General features: G+C 63.1%; 3 protein-coding genes across 3 annotated transcripts; all 3 read right to left on the reverse strand.

The window, feature by feature from the left end:
• Positions 1-795: 795 nt before the first annotated feature.
• LDBPK_361800 (hypothetical protein, conserved) lies at positions 796-13,899 on the reverse strand (the record flags this gene model as incomplete). Its single annotated transcript, XM_003865247.1, has 1 exon — positions 796-13,899. The coding sequence occupies one exon, from the start codon at positions 13,897-13,899 to the stop codon at positions 796-798; it is 13,104 nt and encodes a 4,367-aa protein (XP_003865295.1).
• A 2,130-nt stretch (positions 13,900-16,029) lies between these two features.
• On the reverse strand, positions 16,030-18,885 carry LDBPK_361810 (hypothetical protein, conserved; the record flags this gene model as incomplete). The annotated part of the gene is made up of 1 exon (XM_003865248.1): positions 16,030-18,885. The coding sequence occupies one exon, from the start codon at positions 18,883-18,885 to the stop codon at positions 16,030-16,032; it is 2,856 nt and encodes a 951-aa protein (XP_003865296.1).
• An 833-nt stretch (positions 18,886-19,718) lies between these two features.
• On the reverse strand, positions 19,719-25,223 carry LDBPK_361820 (hypothetical protein, conserved; the record flags this gene model as incomplete). The annotated part of the gene is made up of 1 exon (XM_003865249.1): positions 19,719-25,223. One exon carries the CDS (start codon positions 25,221-25,223, stop codon positions 19,719-19,721), a length of 5,505 nt encoding a protein of 1,834 aa, XP_003865297.1.
• Positions 25,224-25,522: the final 299 nt, after the last annotated feature.

Genomic DNA, 25,522 nt, shown 5'->3' on the forward strand with positions numbered 1-25,522 from the left:
TGCTGGTGTGTGTCTGCGTATGTATGGCTATGAGATAAATGGAAGGGGAAAGCGGCCTTGGTCTGAAAGGTACCCTGCGCCCGGAGGGGGAGAACAGAGGGGCACCTTTTTGGTGCTGTTTGGTGTGTCGCCAGTGAAAGAACAACAAAAAAAAAAACGGCGTGTTTGAACGAGGGAAGAGAAGCGTAAAGCGAGGCATGTCGGTGCTGCACAGGGGGAGAGGAGGGGCATTCACAACGGCCGCCCAACACCACAGAACAGAGAACAAAAGGGCACAGCGCGAGATGGCGTCTGCTTGCCCCTGACCGCCCCTCCAAAAGGATAAAGGGCGACAAAGAGAAGTGATATCCGTATTTTTTGTGGCTTTTGGTGCATCAGCCGTGCACAAGGCTTGCGCCGCTCACGTACACCGCTTTTCCTTCCCTTGCGTCCACCCGCCCCCCCCCTTCACGAGGGTGGCACCAGCGATCCGGTATAACGAAAATGTCGTGTAGGCGGCTTTGCGGGAGGTTTGTTGTCGCTTGGTGCTGCGCGGTGCCACCATGGCATACCAATCGCGGGTCTCTCAGCCGTTCACGCTTGCTTTGGGAGAGGGGATGCAGCTGTGCGTGCGCGCATTGCCGCGAGAAGTATCGCGTCAACGTCGCTGCACCGATCGCCGTCTTGGTTCTCTCTTTCCCCCACACGCCCTCATTCCCGGTCGCCTCCTCATGAGCACCGCCCAATCACGCGCTTTCGCCTGACAGCGATGGATGCGGAGCGGAGGGGGGAGGGGGGTCTGCATCGGCACACGTGTTACACCAGGACGGAGCGCAGCAGCAACAGTTGCCCAGACTCCGTGCCCGCCACCACCACCTGCGGGTTGGTTGGATGTGCCGAGACGCTGGACACGACGTCCTCGGCTCGCACCGGTACCGTCTTCAGCACCTCCAAGAAAAAGGAGTGCAGGTACAAAATGCACGATGTCTGATCGCCATCTTGCGGACCGCCGCCAGGCGCCGAAGCGCTGCTGCCGCCGCGCACGCTGGCAAGGGGCTGGCACGCGAGCAGAAGACACTGGCTCGCTGTCGTGGCCCATGTCGCCACTCGCCCTGGTGGCGAAAAAGTGCGCAGCGCAGCACCGTTCAGGCTGTACTGGTACACTTTCTCATCTTGGTGCGAAAGGAACACGATATTTGGCACGTAGCACGTCGTTTGCAGCAGCACGCGGTGGATGGGCGCACCGTACGGGTGTCGAATGACGCGGTCCAGCCCGCCGGTGCTCAGAGAGTGCAGCATTAGGGTGCCGTTGAGAGAGGCGGTGGCGACGACGTCCAGCGTGCTGCTCACGTCCACCGCGGACGGCATGCCCTCGTGGCCGTAGATCGTGAAGAGCATCGTCACCTCCAACCGCTGCCGCGCCGGTTGAAGCTGGCAGGACCACACAGCGAAGGTGGTGTCCTCGGCACCTGTCACGAGATAGCGGCTGTCCTCGCTGCCTGCAACAAAGACGACTCGCCCGCGGTGCGCACGCAGTCGCGCATCGCCACCCGCACCGGAGAGAGCGCGAATCACCACAGAGTTGTCAAAGAGGCCGCCAAGCACCAGGAACACTTCGCTGTCGTAGCACAGCAAGGCGGTGCTCGCCTCCGTGCAGGAGCCGTCCGCGTATGCCGAGTTGTTCGGAATGACACCGGCTGGAATGGGCGCAAGGCGCCGCTCGTACTCCTCGCTGACGTCGAAGCTGCCGCTATCCATGGCGGGTGGCGCGTGATGGTTCATGACGGGTGTCACCGCAACAGGGGTCGCCGGGTGGCCTGGCACTGCAGCCGCGGGAGCGTTCACATGACTAGAGGCGTGTGTAGCAGTCATCTCGGTCTGCGATGGGGCGGAGGCGGCGACGCCGTCCCTGGCAGACGCACGGCGCAACTGCGAGGCTGCGGCGGTCGACGCTGCAGGAGGAGTCGCCGCCGCAATCTGCAGGACCGACGGTTGGCGAATCGGGGTCAGGTGCATGCGCAGCGAGGCCGCGGCACCACTTCCGGCCACCACCAGCACTCTGTCCGTCGACAACACCGTCGTCCGCGCCACTCGTGCGCAGCCCCAGCGCAGTGTCATGACCTTCACTCGGATTGGGAGCTGCAGCGGATCGGCCCACTCCAACGGCAGTCGCGGCTGGTGTGGGCGACGGAAGAGCTGGACCGGAGTTTGGCCAATGTTATCAAGCGAGTCGACGAGGAGCTGCTGATCAATGGAGCCGGCCTCCCGGTTGCGGTCAAGCTCCTCGTAGGAGTGCCAGTTGAACACGTTCAGCGCGTCGATTGCGTCCTTGCCGCGCTGCTTGTACCCAAAGATGAGGTCGATCCACTTGTGCAGGTGGGCCGACACGTGCGCGCTCTCCAGCGCCTCACGCATGCGGTAGACAAACGTGAACGGGTCGTTGTGCGCCCACGGCGGAAGCTGCAGGTCGTCCATCGAGGTGCGGTCCTGCCGCCGCCCAAAGTCGACGTGGTTCTCATTGATGCACAGCTCTGGCAAGTAGTAGAGCTCTGGAATCAGCTCCCGCACATCCTGGGTGCTCGTCATGACGGCCCTGAAGGTGGCCTGCATGGAGTGAAACATGCGGTCCGCGTGGTCGAAATGGCCGCCCTGCAGGAGAATCGCGAGTGTCGTGAAGGGTGGCAGCCGGACGAGGAAATAGAGCGTGATGGCGGGGGAGCTGTAGTGCGTGAAGTAGTGAGACGGGACGTCGCCAAGGCTGCGCATTTCCATGTAGCGTTGCCGCACCAGCTCACGGCGGTCGCGGTTGCCGCAGGCGCCCATCGGCATGGACAAGTCGCGGAACGTCTCCGGGTTGGTCAGGTCAAGCGTCTCACTCGTGTAGTCGGAGAGAATCCATGGAAACACGGGATACTGCGTCATGTCGTTCAACGTGCGCCCTGCCAACAGGTTCAGCACGAGGAGGTAGTCGAAGTTCGACAAAAGGCGGTTGCGCCACAGCGCCGTGGCCCGCAAGCGCAGCGGCTCTCGGCGCGGGTTCTCCTGCAGCACGTACGCGCTGTGCCAGCGGACGCCACCGGTGCCCTCGTGAAGCAGGGTTGGCAGCGCCGCGGTGGCCGCGCCGGCCGCGTCGCGCAGAAACGACGGCGCCGTAAGCATGTAGCTGCTTCGCTCGCCACATCGCACCGCCTGCAGCGCCGCGTTCATAGTGGCGGTGTCGGCAAAATTGACAAAGCAGCTGCGCCGGTCACGTGTCCAAATCTCGAGCGCGGTACGGCGCATGCGGAAGCGGCGGGCCGGCGCGATCTGCGTGATGTGGCTGAGGTGGAAACTGAAGGGGCGCGGGCGTAGCACGTACGCCCTCGCCTCCTCAGCCACCACTTGGTTGTACGCCTTGTTGTCGTCGTCGATGAGCACAATCACCTCCGAGCCGCGCACGGTGAAGCTGCCGCTCCAGCAGTGCATCATGTACGGCACCTCGCACGGAACCGATAGGAGCGACGGGACAGCAGAGAAGTCGTCGACCTTAGAAGTCGGGGCTGGGCCGATGCCCTTCGACACCGGCGCAGCCTCCTCTCGCAGGAGTGGGCACTCGCTGAACGAGGCCGCCGCCGCGGTGGACACGTCCCCCCTGCCGTCGAGGCTGAAGTTCATCATGTCCTCCTCGAGCCCGGCGTCGTCGTCATCAATCGCTTGCAACAGCACACCTTCGCCTCCGCGGAGACGGAGGTACGAGGCGCGGCTCGTGTTGGCGCTCATGCTGCCGCCGAAAGCCAGACCCCCACCGCTCTCTCCCTCGTCTTCCAGGAGTGCGGGCATGGCTCTGAAGCTGGTCACGTTGACAGACGACAAGTCGTCGCAAACCGGTGAACTCGGAGCTGAGTACGAGGTCATCGCCCTCCCACAGTAGTTTGTACCGTCTCGGTCGTAGACCAGCTTGCGATGCACCAGAAACTGCTGCTCCTGCGATGAGAGCTTCACATACTTGAGGGTGTTGTGCAGACCGGCCGCGTCAGCACACCAGACGGTGCCACGTAGCGCAACAGTGAAGCGCGTCCACGCGTTGGCCCGCGCCGCGGCGGTGGCCCGCCGCGCGGCACAGGGCAAGAAGAGACTCGTGAAGGATGCAGTGGCGAAGCCGTCGGTGCGCGTGCTGCTATGCCCTTCAAGGCCCGCGGCGCCAGCGTCGCTGTCCGTCTCGCCAGCGGCGCCCGTCGTTTTTTGGGAGTTGAAGGCGGCCATGAGTGTTTGGATTTTGTCATGGACGAGCCTACGAGACATGCTGTTCTCCGCGAAGAGCTCCTGCAGCCGACGGAGCGACGCCCGCTGCTCTGACCAGAGCTTGGCGGCTAGAGCCTTGTCGGTCGATTGCTCCCGCTCGACAGCGAGGAGGCACCGCTCCGCAAAGGCGTTGTAGTCCACACGAGACGCCACCTCCGCGAAAGCCTCGACGGTGCGGCGTGGGTTGGCTCGGTGGTCGCAGAGCCACTGCAGTGTAGGCACGCCAGCTGTGAGCGTTTCGCCTGTGAGGTCATCGAGGTAAGTCGAGTTGGACCGCGCACGGCTTGCGGTGCTGTTGCGGCCGCTGCTGCGGTCCCCACCAGAATCCTCGCGGTCACCACGTGTGAGCCAAGACGCCGCCGCCAGAAGAGAGGGCTGGCGAAAGACAGATGAGTGAGCGCCGCGTCTGCCTCTCGGAGAGGGCGCAAACGCCGACAGCTGCTCGAAGGAGTACCGAAACATCACCACGAGCGATTTGAGGCGATCCACAAGGGCGGCGTTGGCGTTGAAGTGCGTTGAAGTGTTGCCGTACTCGGCAGCGTGGAGGCGCCGCAGGAGCAGGTTGTGCACACAGTAAATGAGCGTCATCGTAATCGCGATTGGGGAATGCTCGCGCGCGTCCTCGGCATTCACAGCGCGCTTGAGCAACAGAAAGCCGCTGCCGCGCTGTCCCCGATCTACGCGGTGCACAAACGCGTCCGTGAGCTCCACCACGCTGCTCAGGGCCGTGCCGGAGCGCAGTGTCATTTGGCAAAGCACTTTGAAGAGCCTGCCAAACAGGCGAAGCATACCGCCTCTAAGTACCACTGGAGTGGCGCCCCCGCCACCCGCGCCGAGCCCGACCCCACCTACCCCACCGGCCTTGGGGCTCGTGGGACTGCTGCTGACACCCGTGCCGGCGGACGCGCCAAGCACCACCGACCACAAGAGATCCCCTGGCCCGCCAGTCCCGGCGCTGCCCGACCCAACGACCGAGCCGGCACCACCAACAGAGAGGCTAGTGGTGTTGCCGTTGCTGCCGAGATGCAGCAAGGCACTGTGGCTGCACAACAGCTCCGCGCACTTGACGGCGAGCGGAAGGTGCAGCCATCGGTCGTCCGGGCTACGGAGAACAGCGCGCCTCACGTTGCCGTGGGGGTCGTCCACCTCCCCGGCATAGTACACGTCACTTTCCGCGACGCCGCCGGGCGGGTCATCTGCCGACCGCACCAGCGTCAGCTGCTCCCACTCCGAGTACCCGACACGAACAGGTAGGTGCGTGCCGAATTCCTCCCCACCCGACGCAGCCCCGACTGGCGTGAACGGCGACACGGCGGGCTTCACAGGGGCCATTATTGCCTCCTTGCGCCTCGGAGCCAAACCGGCGTAGAAGAGAACAACCTCAACCACGCGAAGGAAATGGCACAGGTTCACAACCGCGGTGGCGCTGCCAAGCCCTAAGAACGCGCAGCCATTCGACGGCCGTGGGGCGCCCGGACCTTCGCGGTCGCCCGTGCCGCCTCGCCGCTCCCCACGCCACGGCGCCATCAGGCGGCTACGGTAGCGGTCAGCAACCCTACACAGTACCTGATGCAGGAGGCGATGCAGGCGTTGCTCCCGCAGGTACGCCACCACAAGCTCCAGCTCCGTCGCCCCGTACGTCTCGTGCAACAGCACCTGGTAGATGGTGTAGGAAAGAATCATGGAGATGGTAGCAAAGGCGAGCCCAGACCCCTCTGTCTGCACTCGCTCCCTCGCGGCAGAGTCTGTAGGGATCGTCGGGGAGCTCACTGCACCTGGCACACTTGACTCCTGGCATGCGCGGGCTTCCTGAAGCGAGGAGGGCGCAGGCACGGGCGACGACGCGCACGAGGACGCGAAGAGGCCAACCACTGAGACGTACCAACCGCGAACCGTAATCACGCGTCGCCACGCCTGGGCGTCGCTCTTGAGCAGCACCGCCATGTCCGTTAGCACGTATCCCTTGAGCTTCGTGTCGGTGCTGCGCTTCATCAGCATCAGCAGTGGCAGAAGAACCGCCGCAAACCGGATCGCGTGCGACTCATCCAGGGGCACGTACTGGGTAGGAAGGGCCAGCACGTCGAAGCGCTCCACTAAGCCGCAGCGCAGCGCCAGGTACACCGGCAGGTTCACTGGAAACCGCTGCAGCACATCCTTTAACCACGACAGCGACACCTCCTCGACGACGTGCACGACTGTGTCCTTGCTCGCCAACAGCACCGGGTTCATCAGCTCCTGCGTGCGCTTCGAGCGGAAAACCATGAAGAGAAGCTGCAGGAGCGCCTCAAGCCGCACTGCCTCGGAGGACGCGGAGGTGAGGTATGGCATCAGGTTTACAACGTAGTTCCTGCGCCCCAGTAGCTGGACCAGATACGGCGTGTTGCTCGTCACGAGAAGCTGACGCACGCGACGCAGGAGGCGCAACTGAACCGAAGCCTTGGGGCACATCAAGTGCAAATTCCCGACAAAGTACTGCAGAGCTTCCGCATCACCAAGGGTGACGGGAGCAACGGCGAGTGCCTCGAAGTAGGCCATCCACTGGTTCTCCAGGTCCTGCAGCGAGCACGAAGGCGGCGGTGGCGGTGGCGTTGAAGAAGGCAAGAAGGGGGAGGTCGTGGCGGACGAGGACGCCCTTGAGACATCGCCAGCAACGGCCGAGAGGGGGCGTGAAGTGGACGAGGTGGGTGAGAGTAACGGGTGCGTCACGACATCCTGTGTTTGGGGCAGCACCAGGGTGTCTTCCTGCGCCAACTCTTCCTCACTCGCCTCCTCTGCCGTCACGCGCAGCAGCTCCGCCGCGACAAACATGGATGTGCCTAGGGTGCGCAGGCAGGGCAACGCGTCAGGGTGTGCACTCAGAAAAAAGCGCTGTACTTTCACCCAGGTCAACTGCACCGCGCGCGGGGCAGCCCGGATCACGTCGGCAGAGAGAAACAAGTTTGTCAAGGCGTCCTCGAAGAGTCGCGGGAACGGGGCGAGAGCCTCGAGTAGCTGCACGAAAGCGGCCGGCACCACCACCTGCAACGAGGGGCCTAGTAGCTGCAATACCTGGCCAAGGAAAACGAAAAAACGTGCCTCGGCCATTTCGGTGCGAATCGCCTCTGCAGAAGCCAGCGGCGGCACCAAGTCCAGCACTCGCAGCACGGAGGCATTGATCGTGTCGCTTGCTCTGCTAGCACTGACGGCGGCCGCGCCGAGCGACGAGAAGGGTGGTAGGCCTGGCTCTCTGTGGGCAAGGCTGCCAATCGGCGCCGCAGCAGCCAAGCTGCGAGAGGAAATGGGTAGATTTGGATTCACCAGCAAGACGCAGAGTGGCATCAGCACGCTTGGTAGCGCCCCCAGCGCCCCCATCGAGTCTATTAGACGCTGCGTACTGCATACGAGGGACCCTTCCAGAGTCAACAAGCGGCTTTCACGGCCCGTGCGGCCACGCAACACGGCAGATAGATTGTAGAGATGACCCCGGTCACTCAGCCGCGTGTCGACGCAGACGACGGCCCGGCCAGCCAGCCACTGCTCGGCGCCGTCCGCGTCGGCGGCGCTCTCCGACGCGGATGAGCCGGGACGACGCCCCGGTGCGAATGAGCCGGGGCGCAGCGGCGGAATTGTGGCAGTTGACGAAGACAACATCCACGCCGCGGTGTCCGCCACACCCACTGTGGTCTGCAAAACCTCGCGTTCGCGCTCAGGCAGCACGTAGGGAAAGAAATACGCTGTGGACACCTGGCCGTAAAAAGCGTGCGCCACACTGAGCCTGTCCACCTCGTGGCCGAGGCAGCCCACGTAGAGGTACCCGCGCGACATGAGGGGGTAGGTCACCTGCGGAATCACTGCCGCCTCGGCACCGTTCACAAACAGCGTGAGCTGGCCGCCGGCTGTTGCCGTCAAGAAAGCCGCCGCTCGATGAGACACGCACAGATGTGTCCACTCTCGCGGCAGCAGCGACGCCGCCAGGTACACGCGAAGCTCCTGCTGCTGCAGATTACGATACTGCACAAAGAGGCGCCCCGTGCGTCGCTCCACCATGAAAGCCAGCAGCGTCGCGCGATCGGCGGTACGGAGGGAGAAGATGCAGGCACAGTCGTCGTATTGGCGCAGCGTCGTGTCTCCGCCGGCAGCCTGCCCTGCCGCATTCCGCGAGGTCACATCGCCCTCCCACCGCACGTTGAGGGATGCCGAATAGCCTTCAAGAGGGAAGTCCGGCAGCGCAGCACAGAACCCAGCAGGGCCGCGCCCGCGGTGGAGGCTCACGAAGTGTTGTGGGTCGCGGCGGGCCGCGTGCAAAAGTGTCATATTAAGAGGCGGCTGGACAGCCTCGCTCAACACCTGCAAAACCAGCGGCACGAGCGCTCTGCGGTCGCGCTGGTGCCTTGAGTGAATCACCAGCAGCAGCAGCTGCTTCAGCTGCCGCGCGTCGACGTGACAGTGGGTAAGCACAGCAAGAAGGCGAACGAGCACGACGTCGAGCCGTGGAAGCGCGGCCTCCGTTTCGGCAGAGGAGGAAAACCGCAGTGTTGCAGGCTTTGGCAGAAGTGCAACGACCGGTAGCAGCTGCGCCAGCACATCGTGCACGGCTGAGCTGGCGGCCAGGTAGAGACTGACGTAGCAGCTCTCTACCGTGCGGGTGAGGGAGACCAGCAACTTGCGCAGCGCCGCCTGCTGATCATCCGTCAACGACCCCAGACGAGTGAAGCAGCGCAGCACGGCAGCCAACAGCATCGTATTCTGCAGAGACCACGCCCATGACGCATCATGGCTGCAGCCGCGGCGCCGCGGCGCCGCGTCCTGTGACCCGCTTTCACCGTCTTCATCGAAGAAGGCATCCACGGCGTCCACCGATTCGTAAATGAGGTACGAGCACACCCGCACCATTCCACACGCGTCGCCTTCGCTCATCGAGCGGGAAAATGGGAGCGCCCCGCTGCCACCTGTCGTGCCCCACGCGTTAACGATGCACCTCACCAGCGCTTCTTCGTCGACGGTGGCGCGGTACAGAACCTCGCGCTGCGATGGGTTTGCCAGCGTCATGCCGACGAGCGCGATGACAATCAACCGCACCATCTCGCGTCCGGCACGACAGGTGGCGACAGCGTCTGCTGATGCCTCCGTAGCCTCCGCTGGCGAGGTGTCTGGCGCGCTGGGCGCGTCGGATGCCGCGATAAGAAAGGGAACTGGAAAAGGAGGCGAAAGCGCCACCTCCGCCACATCGGCTGTGTTCAGCGGAGGCGGTCGCGATGATGTGCCAGGGTTATCCACCGCTTTCCACAACTGGGCGAGTTCATGCAGCAGAAATTCGTATATGTGCTGCCCATCGTCTTTGCTCGCCTCGAACAGGGCCCTCTGCAACGTGCGAAGCGGCAGTAACTCGCCGGAGTGCTCCCCGGCGTCAGAGAATCGCTGTCCACTCAGTTTTCTAAACGCAGTCCCCAGTGCTCCTAGCACAGCACGCAGAACGGCCTGGCGCCCCCCTTTATCGGCGTTCGTCGTGGAAACGGCGCGCGTCCCAGATGTGATGGCGTCCGGCATCTCAACGCCACTGCCCCCCACTGCAGAGCCGTTCGCGCATTCGCATAGCGTTCGCCAGACACCCTCGCAGAGCTTCCGGCAGTGCCGCGGCACTGCGTGCATATCGGCTGCAGCACTGTCGCTGCCGACTTTCCCGGTGGACGACACCATCGACGATGACAGCTCTCTCATGTCCACATTGGTGTCCACGGCCATGCCCGAGCCGACAAGCGGTTGACACAAGAGGGTCTCCAGCAGCCGCTGCCCATCCGAGCGCAGCGAAGGATGCCACAGCAGCGGCAGCAGCAGCGACTCTACGCAGTTCGTTGAGATGTGAACAGAAGCTGTCGAGTTCTTGACGAGACTTCGTGCCGCCTGCATCGCCCAGGCACAAGAGACCGTGTTGGCGGGCTGGCCTGCAGCGCCCGCATCAGCCGCGACCGCGGCAGCGCGTAGAAGATACTCGGCGCCTCCAGCCCGAACAAGCGCCTCACACACCGCTGCCGCCGCGGCAGGTGTCGTCTTCGCGTCCGCCGCGCTTGGTGCGTCGATCTCGATGCCTGCGCGGAGCTCCTCTCTCACATGGATGGGAGCAAAGGCAGCCGCGCCAGGCGCCGCTGTTGCAGCACTTAAGAGTGCGAGAAGGCAGTTGCACCAGCGGCGACGCCGACAGCGCACAACCGCGCAGCAGGGAGGTGAAACTGACACCGAGGATACCCGCAAGACCGTCATCAACGCCTCCGCCGTTTCCTGTGCCAGCTGCTGCTCATCAGCGGAGAGCGCCGCGTTGCTGCTACTACGGCTGCAAGCGCTACGGCATGAAACGTTCGGATCCGCAGAAGCGCCGCCTCCCTCCTGCGCACCGGCGGGCTGTGCGATCTGTTCACCGTCGCTCGAGCCCGCGTCACACGGACGCAGCTGCAGGAAGTGCGAGAGAAGGTACAGGACAAGGTAGGAGCGTTGCCGAGTCGTGGTCGGCTTGTCTGCCGCCTCTTCATCGCAGCTGCGCCCCCGAGGAGAGTCGGCGGCGTTGACGGCGGCCGTCGACTCGGCCAAGGCGAAGGCAGATGCAAAGTGCTCGTCGTGGAGCAAAATGCGGAAGAGGCCGTGGCGCACCAAAAACAGAACGAACGGATCATAGTCGCTGCTGCCGGTGCCTGTGATAGCGGCAAGACTGCTGTGGCCAGGAAGCGTGGTTGCAGCGCTTTGCTGCAGGTTGGCGGGCGTGATGGTCGACGGTGATAATGTTGGGGAGACGGGCGGATGTGTGGGCGGTGGCTGCGCTACCAGCCGCGGCGTGTCCGTCGCCGTGGAGGCAGGGTTGTCGATGGACAGGCGCAGTACGGCCGACGACACGGACGACTGAAACAGCGGAAGCGCGAGATGGTGCTGCTGCGGCGGCACTGGCGCCTGAGGTGGCGTTAAAGGTGGTGGGGGCGGCGGTAGGGGCTGGCCGCGGCGTCGTTCTTGCTCGCCAAGGCACCACAGCGTGTGCTTGAGAAGAAGGTTGTAGATGCAGGACGCCAAGGGAAACGTCAAGGAGCCCGTGGCGTTCATGTCACCGCTGGGTGGGAGCGCATCAGTGGCTTCTGAGTCAACGGAGTGCTGCTCTGGACACGGTGGGAGCGTGATGGAGAGCTCCATGGCGGCGGCGGCGGCGGCAGGAGCGGCGTCCTCGGTCGACGTGTCGTACGCGGTTAAGAACGTCTTTAAGAGGGTGAGCTCCAGTTGGTCGAGGGTGTCAAGCGCACGACTTTCGCGCGCCGACGCGGTGATGGCGCCATTGCTGCCTAGTAGCATGCCTCGCGGCGGTGGTGCAATAAATGCCAAGGGAGTCGAGCGTACAACACGACATGCAGCTAGCAAGCCAAGGTAGGCATGCAGAAACTCATCCACATAAGGATCGCTCGAGAGCAGCGTCAGGGAAAACTGCAACGGGGACCCGAGCGCGTGGTTAAGGAGGACTGAGATGTCCTCCGCAGCCGTCCCCTGCGCCGCGACGGTCTCGACACCACGCACCCAGTCCGCCCACGCATCTGAGTCTCGCCGGCCGGCGGCGTCCAAGACCCTCGCCGCCATCGCTCCCTGCCGTGAGGGCTCCGTGAAACGAGAGCCCACCACCTGTAGCACCGTCACAAGTGCGTCGAAGAAGAAGGAGTGGTCCATGATGTCCAAAACGATCATCGCATTCTGCTGCAAAAGCGTCGTCAGCAGCACGAGGCCGCACGAAAGCTGCCCAAGTAGACGCAGCTGCCGCGTCAGACGCCCCGATTGCTCTGAAGGAACCGAAGCTCTGCTGCTGCAGCGGCTACGCGCAGGTGACGGTGGCTGCGACGTGGAGGCAAGCGAGCTCCTTCTTGGGAAGCTGAAGTCCGCGGCCGCGTCGAGATGCGGCTGCGCGCCGCAGCTTCGAAGGCTCGCGGACTGCGATGCCTCTGTCTTCTCTGCCACAGCGCGTAGAGCCGACGGGTTCCGGTCACCAGCGATGAAGCGAACGAGGAGGAGGCTAAGGGCGCTCTGCAGCGGGCCAGCCGCTTTTGTCACCTGCACCAAGTGCGGTGAGGCACCAGCAGCAAACATGTAGCGCAGCAGGCGGGAAGTCAGTACTAAGATGAGGCCGAGATCGGAGTCCTCCTCAACTGCCAGCCCCTCGACCATCACCGTATGCGCTTCACTGTTCGCCTGCGCATGTTCGACGACACCCTTTGACGCGAACAGAAGAAGAGCAGTCAAGGAGCCTGCGACGTTGCTGGAAGATGCGAGGAGAGGCGAGGAACCCTCGCTTGGGGACTTGTCTCCCCCACTGCCACCGCTCGCGTCGCTCGCCGACAGCGACAGCATTGCGAGCGGAACACAAGAGGGCGCGGGGCCGGTCTGACGGAGGAGGGCCGCATTGCTTAGGCCGGTGCATCGGTGCATCTCCTCCGCCTCCGCCTCTGCAGTGCCCGCGGTTGCTCCCTTGGCGGTTGCCACCGTCGCAGCATATGCGTTAAACCGAGCTGTGGAAGAGGTGAGGAAAAGCTCCTCGATGGCCAGGGAAGGAGTCGAGATGTCGTGTACCACGTGTAACCAGTAAAGGAAAAGAGAGAGGAGGCGACAGGCTTGTATCTCCACCACCTCCACAGACACAGGGTGCGGCGTGCTCGTGCCGTCTCGCCTGTCACCGCCTCCGATCGCATCCTCGCTTTCTCGCGGTATCGACTCCGCCGCCGACGCGGATGCCGCAGGAACCCTGCCTAGCAGAAGCGAGAACTCCTCCGTCCCACATGAGCGTGTGAGGCGGCGGAGAAACTGCAGTGTCGTAGCAACACAAGCGGTGACTTCGCCACCGAGAAGGTCAAGGTGGCTGCGCATCGCTGCCGTCTGCAACTCTGTCGCGCAGGTTATGGCGACGAGAACGTGGCTGAGCTGTTGCAGGGCCTTTACGAGTCGATCCGAGGCGGTGGTGGCACTCTCGCTGCGAGCAGCGGCCTCTGAGGAGAGGGTCGCGGACAGCGATGCCAGGCACGCTTGCCAATGACGGAGCTGCACCAGCACCAGCAGAAATGGCAGCAGGGCTTCCTTGGCCTCTTCCAGGGTGACAAACGGCCTCTGGCAAGGGAAAGGAGGAGGAAGAGTGAAGGTTGTGCTTGCCTGCTCGCCACGCGCGGCTTCAGGCGCTGCAGGCGCCAACTGCGGTGCCAGCTCCAGCACTCGCCGTGTCATTATGGCTGTTCGACGGGAGAGCAAAGGCGCGAGCGCCTCGTACATGGTTAGCTCCAGTTTCGTGTGCGCCAGCCCAGTTTCCGTTGATGACGGCCGCTCTCCTCCTGTCGCGAGAGAAACGGAGGTGCCCGTGGCTCGTGTGTCTAAAGACGAAGATGTCTGGCAAACAGCAAAGGCGGTGGCGGGTGCAGTGGACATGCTCTCTACCGCCGGCATCTGATCCGCCAGCACACGGCCAAGTGGCGTGCGGGTCATGAAATCAGAGTAGGCGCGTCGGCGGTCGCGCAGCACCCGCTGAGCTTGCTCTTCCTCTCTGAGACGTGCATTGAGTCCCGCTTTGGAGTCCGTAATAGCTGGATCGCTGCGAGCGACGAGCCCGTCCGCCTTGCCGCTTTTTCCTTTGAGCGCATTCACCAAGTAGTGATACATGCGTACTCGCTGATCGACGATGAGCTCGCTTGTACCTCCAAATGTACCTCTCACGCGTGGGGGGGGGGATGATGAGGAGCTGCTTCCTTCCCCTTGCGGTCGGCTCTACTGCCGCCAGATGCTGAAGATTGCCGTGCGGGGACACCTACGACGGTGTGCACAAGCAAAGAGAGAGAGAGCAAGAAGTGTAGAAGGGGGCGGGTGACAAGTAGGACATGCCCAACTGCACGTATCTGTGTGTGTGAGTGTGTGCGTCTGTGTGAATAAGCCTTTCTGTGCTTGTGGAGCGGGGCGCTTCAAAGAAGAACAAGTCGATGAAAGCACCTGTTTACGCAAGGGCTCTTTGTCGATTGAGCCTGTGCCTCGCCTTTGAAACGAGCGAAGCAGGTAGGAAGCACCAGTCTCGTCACCCTGCGTTCTTCCTGGGAGGATGGTGGGCTGCCCTGGGTGCTGGGGTGGGAACGGGTGTGGAGAAGCGGAGGTGTCGCTAGGTGGTCTCGTAGTACTCGCGCGCCGGCCGTGCCTTCTATATGTATAGAGTCCTCGCACCGCGTCTCCACAGGTCAACGCAGAAAAAAGAAGAGTGAAACAGTAAGAGAGAAGTGGGTGAGAGGTTGGGGACAAGACGTGGAGCCTCCTCTGCCAGCGTGAACAATCGCGAGACGGAGCGTGAAGCGAAAACAAAAAGGTAGGAAGAAAAAAAGAAAACACAAAAAGAAAACGTGGAGCGGTGTGACGGTTCGGGAGTGAGTGCGGCAGGAAGGAGGTCGACTGCACTTCGCCGCTGCCAGTGATGGGAGAGAGAGAGAGACAACACAAAGGGGTGTGGCTTCGGGAGAGGGCCCACGAGGGAAGGGATTAAAGTAGGAAAGTCCAAGGCAGCAACGAGCGGGGCACTTCTGTGAGGAGGGAGGAGGAGGAGGAGGAGGAGGAGTTCGCTTTGATGTCGCGCGCGGGCACAAAGCCACACGCACGCCCACTCAGGTAGAGAGAGAGAGAGCCACTGGCACACCCACGGAGTATCGGTTCGCGTGTGCGAGGAGGGTGGCAGAGAGACGAGAGAGAAGCAACAAGAAATAGAGAGGGGAGCAACAGCGATACATCAGTCGGAGAGAGACCGAGATGAGGGGCAAGAATTCGAAAAACAGGAACGATGTTTCCGTTTGTGAGGCGGCTGCACGTTTGCAGCTATGTGAGTGCAAGCGCGCCTTTCGCCACCAGTGTCGCCCCAAGCACGCGTCGCGGGTTCTCCAAGACGGAGAGGAGGCCTTCTTTTTGGGGAGGAGAGGGAGGAGTTCTTTGCTGGTGTCGTCGTGTATGCCTGTCGTTGTGTTCGAGCCCCCCACCCGAGTGAAAGGCAAGACGAGCTCCGTGAAATAGCAAGCACACCAAAGCACAACGATGCGAAGGAAAGAGGAAAAGAAGTGCACCTGCCAAGCCTGATGCGTACGAGAGAAACGGAGGAACGGCACTGCGCGACTTCAAAGGCGAGGCTGTGACCCCTGCAAGGGCCAGAGGCTGTGAGGCACACCCGAGGAATAAAGAGAGAGAACCAGAGAGAGATGGAAAGACGAGTGCAAAGAGAAAGAGGAAGTGTGAGACGAAGAAAACGACGCCAAGCGGGGGGATGCGGGCGAAGAGGCAGCGAAAGCATGCGATGTGATGCGGAAGACAGGGGTAGCAAAGAGACGTGACGGCAAGGGAGGCTTCCCGCGCTTCCCCACCCCTTTGAAAAAAGAGGCCATGCGCCGTTCTCGCGCGTGAACTCCGGGACATGCTGCCCCACTACCTCTTTGGCACAAGCGCGACGGGGAAGAGAGAGCGAGATACCCGCGCCTCTGCGTGAAAGTCTCCTTGGCTGGGCTGCAGAAGCGACCTCCGCGCACGCATGGGTAGAGGGAGGGTAACATGAATACGCGAAACCGCCAACAGCGGCAGACAGACATGACCATAAAGCACCTGAGAAGATGGCCGCGGCTCACACAAAGCTCACCGGCGCACCGCACACGCACGCGCGCACGCAGGCACATGGAGAACGTAATGGTCGCAAAGACCGTTTGAATGCCACCGTAACTCCCTCCCCCTTCTCCTTCCCCTAGCTTTCACAGCTGCGGGCGCGGACGCGCTCGTTCAGATAATGTCCGTGCCGTCTTGAGTGCTGGGACGTGCTCGAGCTGTCGGTGCTGCGTAGTCCTGCAACGGCGACTGATGACAGACGGTCGTGGCAGGCGGGGCCGACGCGTACGTCACGCGCTCCGTGGGAGGGCTCGGAAACCCTGGAGGGGCCCTCGGCGCGTGGGTTGGCAACGCAGCGAATTGATCGGTAGCGCCGGCAGATGCTACCGGTGCGCTCGCCGCGGGCTGCGCTGCCCCTGCTGGTGCTGCGAAAGACTGCGGAGGGGCGTGGTACGAATCGGCACTGTCACCTGCGGCCGTATTTGCGGGCTGCGGCGCTGACGCTGGTGGCGGAGGTGCTACACCCACCTCCGTCGCAGAGCGTTGTAGAGCGTTTTGCGTGGAAGATTCCGCTTCCGACATTGCCATCTTTACTGGAGCCGCCGGAACCGCGTGCACATCCACACTCATCTCGGCCGCGAGCTCTGCAACGCGTTCACGCAACAAATGCATCAAGTCTTGCTGCGTCTCCTCATGCTCCACGTAGAAGGCAATCATGCGCTCCATCCCCGCAGCACGCCCTTTCATCTCCGAAACGAGCTGAATGCGCTCTGCCTCGCTCTTCTTCGCCGCACCGGAGACGGGCTGCGTCACCAACGCAAACATGGCCGTCGTGAGGTGCTCGCTGCACTTGAGCAGGTCCATCTCAACCTCCTTCTTCGACTCCCGCGAGGACTGCTCCAGCTCCAGCCTCCGGTTGCGCAGCGCCGCTAAGCTGATGTGTTTCTCCACCACGGTGATGTTCGCATCGACGTGGGACAGCGTCACCTGCAGGTGCTGGAGGTGGGCCAGCTGACACAGGAACGCCTTTGAGTCTCGCAGCGTGTCGCTCGAGTCCATCTGCCGCATCAGCCTCATCAGTTGCCGGATGAGGTCGAGGCTGTGGTGCACCGCCTCCTCCGCAAACACCGAGAAGACAGAGAACTCTAGGGTCGGGTACAGCCAGTCGAGCAGCTTGAGCGCATGCACGACACCAGGAATGTAAAACATTCGCGTCTGGGCGGCGTCTCCGGTGGACGCTGCTGGCTCGGCGGTGTACGCATCGGTGCCACAGCGGAGGTAGACGCTGGCGATCTCGCGCGTCGGGGTGCAGCGCGACACCGTTTGTCGCAGGTACACGCTCGTGCGGAAGACGAGACGCTCCTGAGTGTCCTGGATCATACGCACCCACAGGTCCGACACGACTTGCGAGTCCTGGACGCCAGTGTTGTGGAGCAGGCTCACACGCTGAATGCTCTCGACTGTGCGGGACAGCTCGCCGACGTCGTCGATGCACAGCAGCCGAGAGCGAAACATGTAGTACACCTCCTCGGCAATGCTGGGCACAAGCCTCGGGAGAAGGTGGGAGACGATGTCGTCTCTCAGCCACAGCCGCGCGAGCACATCCGACTCCGCAGCCAGGGAGCGCTGAAGCAGTCCACAGATGTGCTCGGCCAACTGCGGAAGTGTGTGCGCCTCCGCGACGCCGGAGAGCTGATGCCGAGCAGCGCCGGTGTCAGCCGGCGATTTCGCCCCCACAGCGGCAGCCGCAGCCGCGACGCTGCCGACAATTTTCGCGTCGGCCTGCGAGTTCCGCTGCGCGTCAAGGTAATACCATAGTGTGAGCCAGTAGCGCAGCAGCGGCACCACCACGCCAACGCGCGCTTCGCAGTAGGAGTTCATCACCTCCCGCATCCCAGGATCCGCCTCCAGTCGGCCGCCAGCGGTCAGCATCTCCTCCCCAAAAGCCTCCGCCCCGGAGTAGCCGAAGCCGCCCTGCCGCAGCTCGGCCATGCGCCGCAGTGACGTGAAGCTGTCTCCAGACTTCACAAATACGTCGTTCACGGCAGCGAGGAACTCTTCGAAAGAACCAGCCACGTCATGCGGGCGCAGCTGCAGCGGCGGCGCTGCTGTCGCGGGCATCGAAACCGTCGACGGCGACGTGGAGGCTCTGGTGAGAGGGCTGTCGCTGGGGATCGCGCTGTCCTCCTGCAGCACCTGCGTGGCAGCTCGAAAGGCGGGCGAGGCCAGCGTTTCGGCCTCCATGGTGCGAAACGACGTCCGCACCGCGTCCTTCAACGTCGCGCTGACCGTCTGCTGTGCCACGGCGAGCTTCATAGCGTACGGCTTGGCAGATTTGTACTGCGTGTTGGTGCAGAGGAACTCCATCTCCTTGGCGATGTCCTGCAGCAGTGTAGAGAAGCGCGCCGAGCCGGCTTTCAGAAAGGGGTTTCCTGCCTCCCTGCATAGGTCGTCGATGTGCGTGAAGTGCGCCAAGTTCTGCTCCAAGGCATCGCGGACAAGCTCCAGCTTCGCCTTGCGCACCATCATGGCAGAGGCGTTGTGGCTGAGATGATCGCTCTGCTTCTGCACCGACTCCGTCACGCGCTGCATCGCAGACACGCTGCTCCGCACCCGCTCCAGCACCTGATAGCAATTTCCCGCCTGTGTGGCGCCGCGCTGCACCCGCGCCTGCCACGTTAGCAAGTCGGGCACATGCTCCTCCACCACTCGCAGAGCAGATCGATGAAGTCGCTCATCCTGCTGTTGCTCGCTGAGCTGTGCCGAGTCGCCAGCGAAGTGCGACGCCGCGGTGCCTGCCGGATCGGCATAGGACGAACCTGTCGCCCCGGCGCCAGCAAGCGCAGGCGACCCTGGTGCACGCGTGAGAGCAGCAGCAATCGAGGCGCCGTCCCCCTCACCCGCCGTGAAGTGAGCCGGCACCGGAAGCGGATAGCGGAAGCGGTGGTGCAGTGGCACCAGCAGCAGCTCCAGCTGGCGCATAAGCGATGTCTCCTCGCCTGCGTCGCATGTGGTCGGCTTGGCCGCCATGAGAGTAAGAGCGCGTGTGACGACGGCTCTGTTTTCCTTTCTAGTGCCGTTTTCGGTCCTCGATCCGGAGAAGGGGCGAGAGACAAAACGAATCGCACATGAGACTGCGAGGAGGAGGGAGGGTAAGGAGAGATGGAGAGAGAGACACCGTGACGGAGCACGGCGGCGGGAGGGGAGGCGTGAGAACACTCAAGACAGAGAAGTGCACCGCTTCTTTTTTCCCTTCGCACCACCGCGCGCAGCAGAGATGGCAGGCGCAAGGTTTTTTTTTTGGGGGGGCCGAAGGGGAAGGAGTCAAGAAGCGAAGGCGGAAACGCACGAGAAGCATGAGGAAGAGCGGGGGAGAAGAAGGGCACTTGCCGTGCGCGGCGGAGCATGAGTTGATGCACACGGCTGATGAAGAAAGCACGAAGGTGCGCTAAAGAGGTGTAGGCGTCAGACGGTCGTCTGCGCATCATCGAACACCGTGCGGTGTGGGTGCGCACCGCAGACACAGCCGCACTATCCAGAGAGAAATGCGGCGCATCGATGGCGAATGAGAAGCTGCGAGGAAGGAAGGACGACGAAGACGGCAGCCATTGCCTCGTCTTCCTGCCTTCTTCACCGCCCGCATCCCGTATGTGCGTGCCGCTTTATGATGTGAAGGGCGCCTCCGGAGGCTCGCATACCGTGCAAGAAGGTGAACGAAGAGGGGGACAATGCGAAACGCACTAGACGAGGAAAAACCCCCCGCCCCACCCCCACATACACACCCACACCCACACGCAAGCACGGCAATCAGCCAACAGCCCATGAACGCGCAAGAGCGCTTACCCAGGCACGGCTCCGTGAGTTCAAGCGAGGCACAAAGTAAAGCAGCGGAGCAGCTCCTTGTACATCTCTAAAAAGCGTGCCCTTGCGGCCGGGGCGTCGGCGGCAGTGTGTGGAAGCGCGAAAGATAGCGTGTCGCTACCGACAGCCCCCGATTGCAACATGGCCACATCCAGCTGGCCAGGACCGCGAAACAGACGCAGCAGCTCCGGCAGCATTCGTGCCCCACGCGTAGCCCATGACCGTTGTGCGTGCGCGAACCTCGTTACAAGCACGTCGCCGCTCGCCACAAGCATCAAGAAGAGTTCGTCGCTGAAGTTCGTCAGCGCGGCTGACGGCATCGACGAGCTCGCCATAAAGGGCATGGCGAACAGCATCCAAGCATCCACGGCAGCAGGCAGGCGCCACTCCGTCGTGGCAGCACACAGCTGGCGCACAGTCACGGCAAAGTCGTCCTGCAAGTTGCCGGCATCGACGCTGTGCTGGTGCACACGATCGGCGGCAGCCGCCAGCACCAGCAACTCCTCTGTCGAGAAGGCGCCTGGCGAATGTCGCAGGAGGCCGTGAAGCTCCGCCGCCGTCCACAGCCGCAGCAGCGCAGCGACGAGCATTTGTGTGTCGGCCGTCGCAGCCGAGATTGAGGGAGGCCACAAGTCGGTGCGGAGGAGACACGCAAGCAGCCGTATACACCGCCTCGCTTGCGCTGCCGGAGCGGCCGTAGTGGCAGCGTGCACGAGTGTGGTTGGGTCACCGTCCGCGATCAAGCGAGCAAGCTTCAGGGGTGCGCACATGTAGACGTCAAGCTCGCGATCGCCGCGGACCAAGCACGGTGAGGCGTGAAGCGCATATCGACGGAGAGCAGCCCGCTCAGCGGCCGTCAAGGGAGGTGAAGGTGAGCGTGTGTGGGCCGTGAGGTCCGATGCGTACGTGTCGATGAACCTTGCAAGACGCGTCTGAGTCAGATGTGCGCAACTGACCGCTCGCTGCTCCGTGGTTGAGGCGGCGATAGGTGCAAAAAAATCCCGCGTCGCCTCTCGGCCGTATTGCAAGGAATGCAAGGCGGCAAATCGGGTGAGTTCCCAGCACGCGGGCAGGTGCAGCACGCCGGCGAACGCATCCCCCGCGGCTGCTGTCAACGCTCCTGGTTCACCGGCTTCAGTCGACGACGCGAACGCGCGGCGCAGCACCGTCCACAACGCCTGCGCCGACACACGTTGCTGCTCCGGCTGCCGAAGCTCCGATACGGCGTTGAGCAGCGCCATGGTGTGCTGCACAACCGTTCCGAGCGACAGAAGCTTCGCCTGAGAGGCGAGTCTGCGAACGGCGAGTACCACGAAAGCGTCGTATGTCGCTGGCGGCGGCGCGTGAAAGAAGCGCAGGGCCTTTACCACACCCACCAAGTCCGCCACCGCGGCCGTCCGCGAAAGAGACATAAAGGCGTCCTTGGTGCGCACGAATGCGTCCAGGCGGAGCAGCGTGTTCTCCGCCAAACGCTGCAACGGCTCCTGCGCCGCCGCCTTGTTCGAGGCACCTCCGCGGCCAGAATCCCAGTCCCTGTGCGGTGTCGACCGCAGCTCCACATACGTGTCTGGACTGGTGCAGCCAGATCGGCACAGCCCGTGCAGCAGTGTGTAGCATTGCCGCAGCTCGCACTGATTCATCTTCGACGCCACGGCGGTGGCAAGCGCGCTCAGCAGGCGGCTGTTCCACGCGCCTAGCTGCGTCAAGGCGCGAATGAGCAGTGACAGTTCCAAGGGGTCGAGCCGGTCAGCGCAGCCGCGCAGCTCCGGCAACACGCTGTACAGCATCTCCGGGTGCGGGTGATCGACTGTCTCGAAGGCCCGCAAGAGCATCAGGAGGTGCTTTGGGTTCTGCACCAAGGCATGACCTGGCGCAGTTGTGAGCCGCCCGCCGTAGTCCTCTGTGGCTGTCTCGCCCGACACATTTGCAGAGACGCTCGAAGAGAGCTGCTGCTGTTGCTGTCTGGCGAGAGCCACAATCGTGTCGCCCAGCAGTCCCAGAATGTCATGGACTGCTTGGTCAAGAGTGGCAGTGAAAAGGTTTGCCGGCGAGTCGTCGACGAGAAGCGATGGCTCCACATCATCCTCGAGCACTTTGCTCTCCAACTCGGACAGAACCGCTGCTCCGGCGTCATCCACCGCGGCCAAGCTGCCGTCCAGAACATCGCCCTCTGCGTCCGGCACTTCGTCGGGGACGGTCGGCGCCGTTGCGGGTATGCTGCTGACTCGCTTCGTCGAGCCGACGCGGCGGTGCACCAGTCGATAAATCTGTGCCATCACGTTGGCGGTTGTGCTGAGCAGCTCCAGCGGCATCGGCGGCGGGCTACCGCCATCCAACTCGGCCCACCACGTTTCGGAGAGCGTGGCCTCCGTCGCGTAAGCTTCCGCCACAGAATGGGCAACCTCGAGGTAGGACTCTAGCGCACTTACCTGGGCTTCTCGCCAGGTTGTGCTCTGCATCGCCGCGTCGCCTTCCGCCGCGCCGCGAGACGGCCGCAGCGACCCGAAGTAGGACACGAGTGACCGCCCCAAGTCCGCGGTGCGGCGCAGCTTCGTGACCGCCTCCGCGTACGCTCGTGCCGTCCCGCGCGCGGTCGAGGGCGACTCCTCCCCGCCGACCACGCCCAAACGCCCCTCCCGGAGCTCACTGCATTGGGCGGCAAAGGCCTCCAAAAAAATGACCGGGGGCACGGTCCGCGCCAGGTGGGCCGAGCGAGACGCATCCATGATAGTTTTGCAGTTCTCCAAGCTGAGCGTAAGCGCTGCAGCAGCCTCTGGTCCCGCGGCCTCGCCCCTCGAGGCGACAGCAAGCCCGGCTGCGCAGCGGGCCCACACGGCGCGCATGAACTCCTGTGCCACTGACCGGGGCAGCACGCCTGCAGTGCACAGGGAAGACGTGACGCTGGCAAGCGCACCCAGTTCTACGCCCTTGCATTTGGGTGCCATTTTCGCCGCCTGTGCGGCGAAGACGGTAGCCAGCTCCAGCTCCTTTCGCGTCCACGCTCGCGCTCGCGCGCGCGCGACGGCGGTGCTTGTCTTGGTGCTCTTTAGCTTCTTCCGTGCTCCCTCGTCGCTGTCGACTACGGCACCAGCCGCTGCACCCTTGTCCAGCAGCCGACGGCGCAACAGCGAACACGCCAGCACCAGATCCTTCGGGGTAGCAGCCTCGCGGATGAGCTTGGTAAGATCACGTGACATACCGCTTAGCAAGGCAGTAGCGCGTCGCACCTCGACGACAGAGGCCTCCTTCCTGGTCTCCTGCGTGGTGGAATTTGTGCGCTGTGCCCACGTGTGCTCTCGCTGCTGAGCAGCGTACCGCACAAACCGTTGGACGGCGTCTCCCGTCACTACACGCAGGCGGATCGCTGCTGAAGCGGGGGACGGCGTGTCGGCACTGCCTTGCATGGCCGGCACGAGCAGTGGCTCGACCTTGTTGAAGAAGTCCGCGCACTGCGGAGCGGATAGCTGCACAAAGTGGGTCAGCAGCTGCGCTGCATCCGCGGCGGAAAGACGCGGGGGTACCGCTGGATCACCAGGGGTCTCAATGTCGCCGGCCAGGACAATGGCGCGCTGAACGCACTGCGACACAACACGTGAAGTCGTGCAGAAGCGGTACCGCACCCCTTCAGCACCGCGGGTGCGTGCTCCGTGAACCGGTGAGGACGTGAGACCGTCTGCTCGGCCCTCTGACGTCTTCCATGCGACGCCTGAGTAGGCCAGTTGAGCACCGTCACCCGCCAGATCCTCGTCAAGCACCGCTGCATTTTCAACTGCGTGACCTGCAGCACCGCCACGCTGCGGCGAGCGATTCCGCTCCTCGAAACGAGCAAGGGACGCCACAAAGGGCACAAGTTGGCTTGCGCCAACGACGTGCATTTGCTCCCCGAAGCGCTGGGATAGAAGCTCGACTATGTCGGCGCTGACCGTCACCCCCGGAACCTCCTCCCAGCGAGAAAGGCTCGAAAGAAGAACGCCGCAGTCCGACGCGCGGAGCTGCAGGGCGTGCGTCTCTCGCAAGAGAAATAAAGCGGGACGAAAGGCAGCCTGAATAGAGAGCAGCAGCGGTGCTGGGAGAGCAGACGGCCGCTTCTGTCGCACCTTGTTCACGACCTGCGCGGCATCGCTGAGATCTTTGACTGTGGCTGAGGCCAGTGCCCCGGGCAGTGCCTGCAGACCGTAGGAAAGCGCTAGGTCCACATGGGTGGGTTCAATGCTGGTCTGCAAGCCCACCTGAATGAGCTCCACCACATCCGTCACCCGCACGTTCGCGGCAGTCGCCCCCGTTGCCAAGGTGGTACTGCTCGCAGCGGCGACAGTCGCACCGCCACCTCCGCCGGTCAACTCCAGGGTGCGCTGTGTCAAGGGAAGCAAGGCACGGTAGCACAGGAGAAGGCGCCGCGATGCGGTCTCCGCTTGAGCACGAGAGACCCCCAGTGTGGGGGCTACCAACGCGTACATCTTTTCGAGCCCATGGAGGCACTGAATCCACTGCAGCACGTCGGACGGGGACAGGTGCGCCATCGCCGCAAAAGCCTCATCGGGGCCGGTGCCACGGCAGCGGTCGCTCTGGCGCCTGAGCGCTGCCGCACACGCCTCGGCAACCCTCAGCATCTTATCCAGCTCTTCGGCCGTCGCATCTGACTTCGCTGCCGTGTGCACCTCCGAAGGCAATGATGTGAGCGAGTCCTTCGACTTGCTGCCGAGCCGCAGACTGGACCACTTCGCCACCATACCCATGGCGGACGTAATGGCCACCAGATGCTGCTGCACGGCAGCCGTAGCATCGCTGGGGGCGTTGTTTGCCGACTCCGCTGCTGACTCAAGTGAGGTGGAGGCCACGTCTTGCAGCGCAAGCAGGAGAGGCTCGTAAAGCTCCTCGAGTACAAACGCCACCCCAGCCGTCCGTCCATCGCCCAAGTTGAGCAAGGGCATGCATAGCGACATCACCTGCCGAGGAGTTTGCAGCGACTCCTTGTTGAGCTTGATCCAATGAAGGGCGTGCTGCACGCGAGGGAAGGTAGTCGAGGCGCCAAAGGCTGCGGCAATGTTGAGCAGCTTTCCGATCTCTGACCCGTACATAGGGGAGCTTTTCGGCACATCCGAAAGATTATCACGGCAGCGCACCTCACCGTTAAGAAGCCGCAGCGCCTCGGTGCAGAGGATGATGGCGGTTTGAAGAACAGACGAAGCGGTGGAGCCGCCAGTGTCACCGCTGCCCTCTTGACCGACCGAATCGTCCCCATCGATCTGACCTGCTGCCCGAGAAGTGGAGGGTGCAGGCGTCCTCAGTGCTGGCTGCAGTTGGTACCGCGCCAACACAGCTGCGATCGCCTGCTGCTGTTGGGCGTGTCGCAGTCGATGGAACTGATTACGCATACGCACCAACGAACCGAGAACAGAAGAAGAACGAGTGGCCGAGAAAGACGGCGTGTGTGCTGCCTGTGAGTGCTGTTGAGCGCCAGACGTTCGGGAGTAGTTCCCGAGCAGACGCACTGAGGCACGGTTCATTGCGGCTGCCGCCCCTGCAAGGGCACTGTCGGGAACACACACACACACGCTCAGTCAGCAGTCTCCCTGATCGTTGTGAACGAGTGGCGTACGCCGGTTTGGTTGTCCCCCTCCCCTCTCTTTCGCGCGAGTGTGTATGGGTGGCTTATTGTGCACCTCGTTTTTTCTTCCTTCCTCACACTTGCTCGAAGGTGGTGATGCGCGCGTACGCATGGTTTCGTGGAAGCAGAGTAGTGAGGGATGTCGCGCAGTTGCACAAAACGAGAGGGCGACGAGTGCGACCGCACCAAGAGGCAGAA

Source organism: Leishmania donovani, chromosome 36 (genome assembly GCF_000227135.1).
Source record: "Leishmania donovani BPK282A1 complete genome, chromosome 36".
Lineage (NCBI taxonomy): Eukaryota > Euglenozoa > Kinetoplastea > Trypanosomatida > Trypanosomatidae > Leishmania > Leishmania donovani.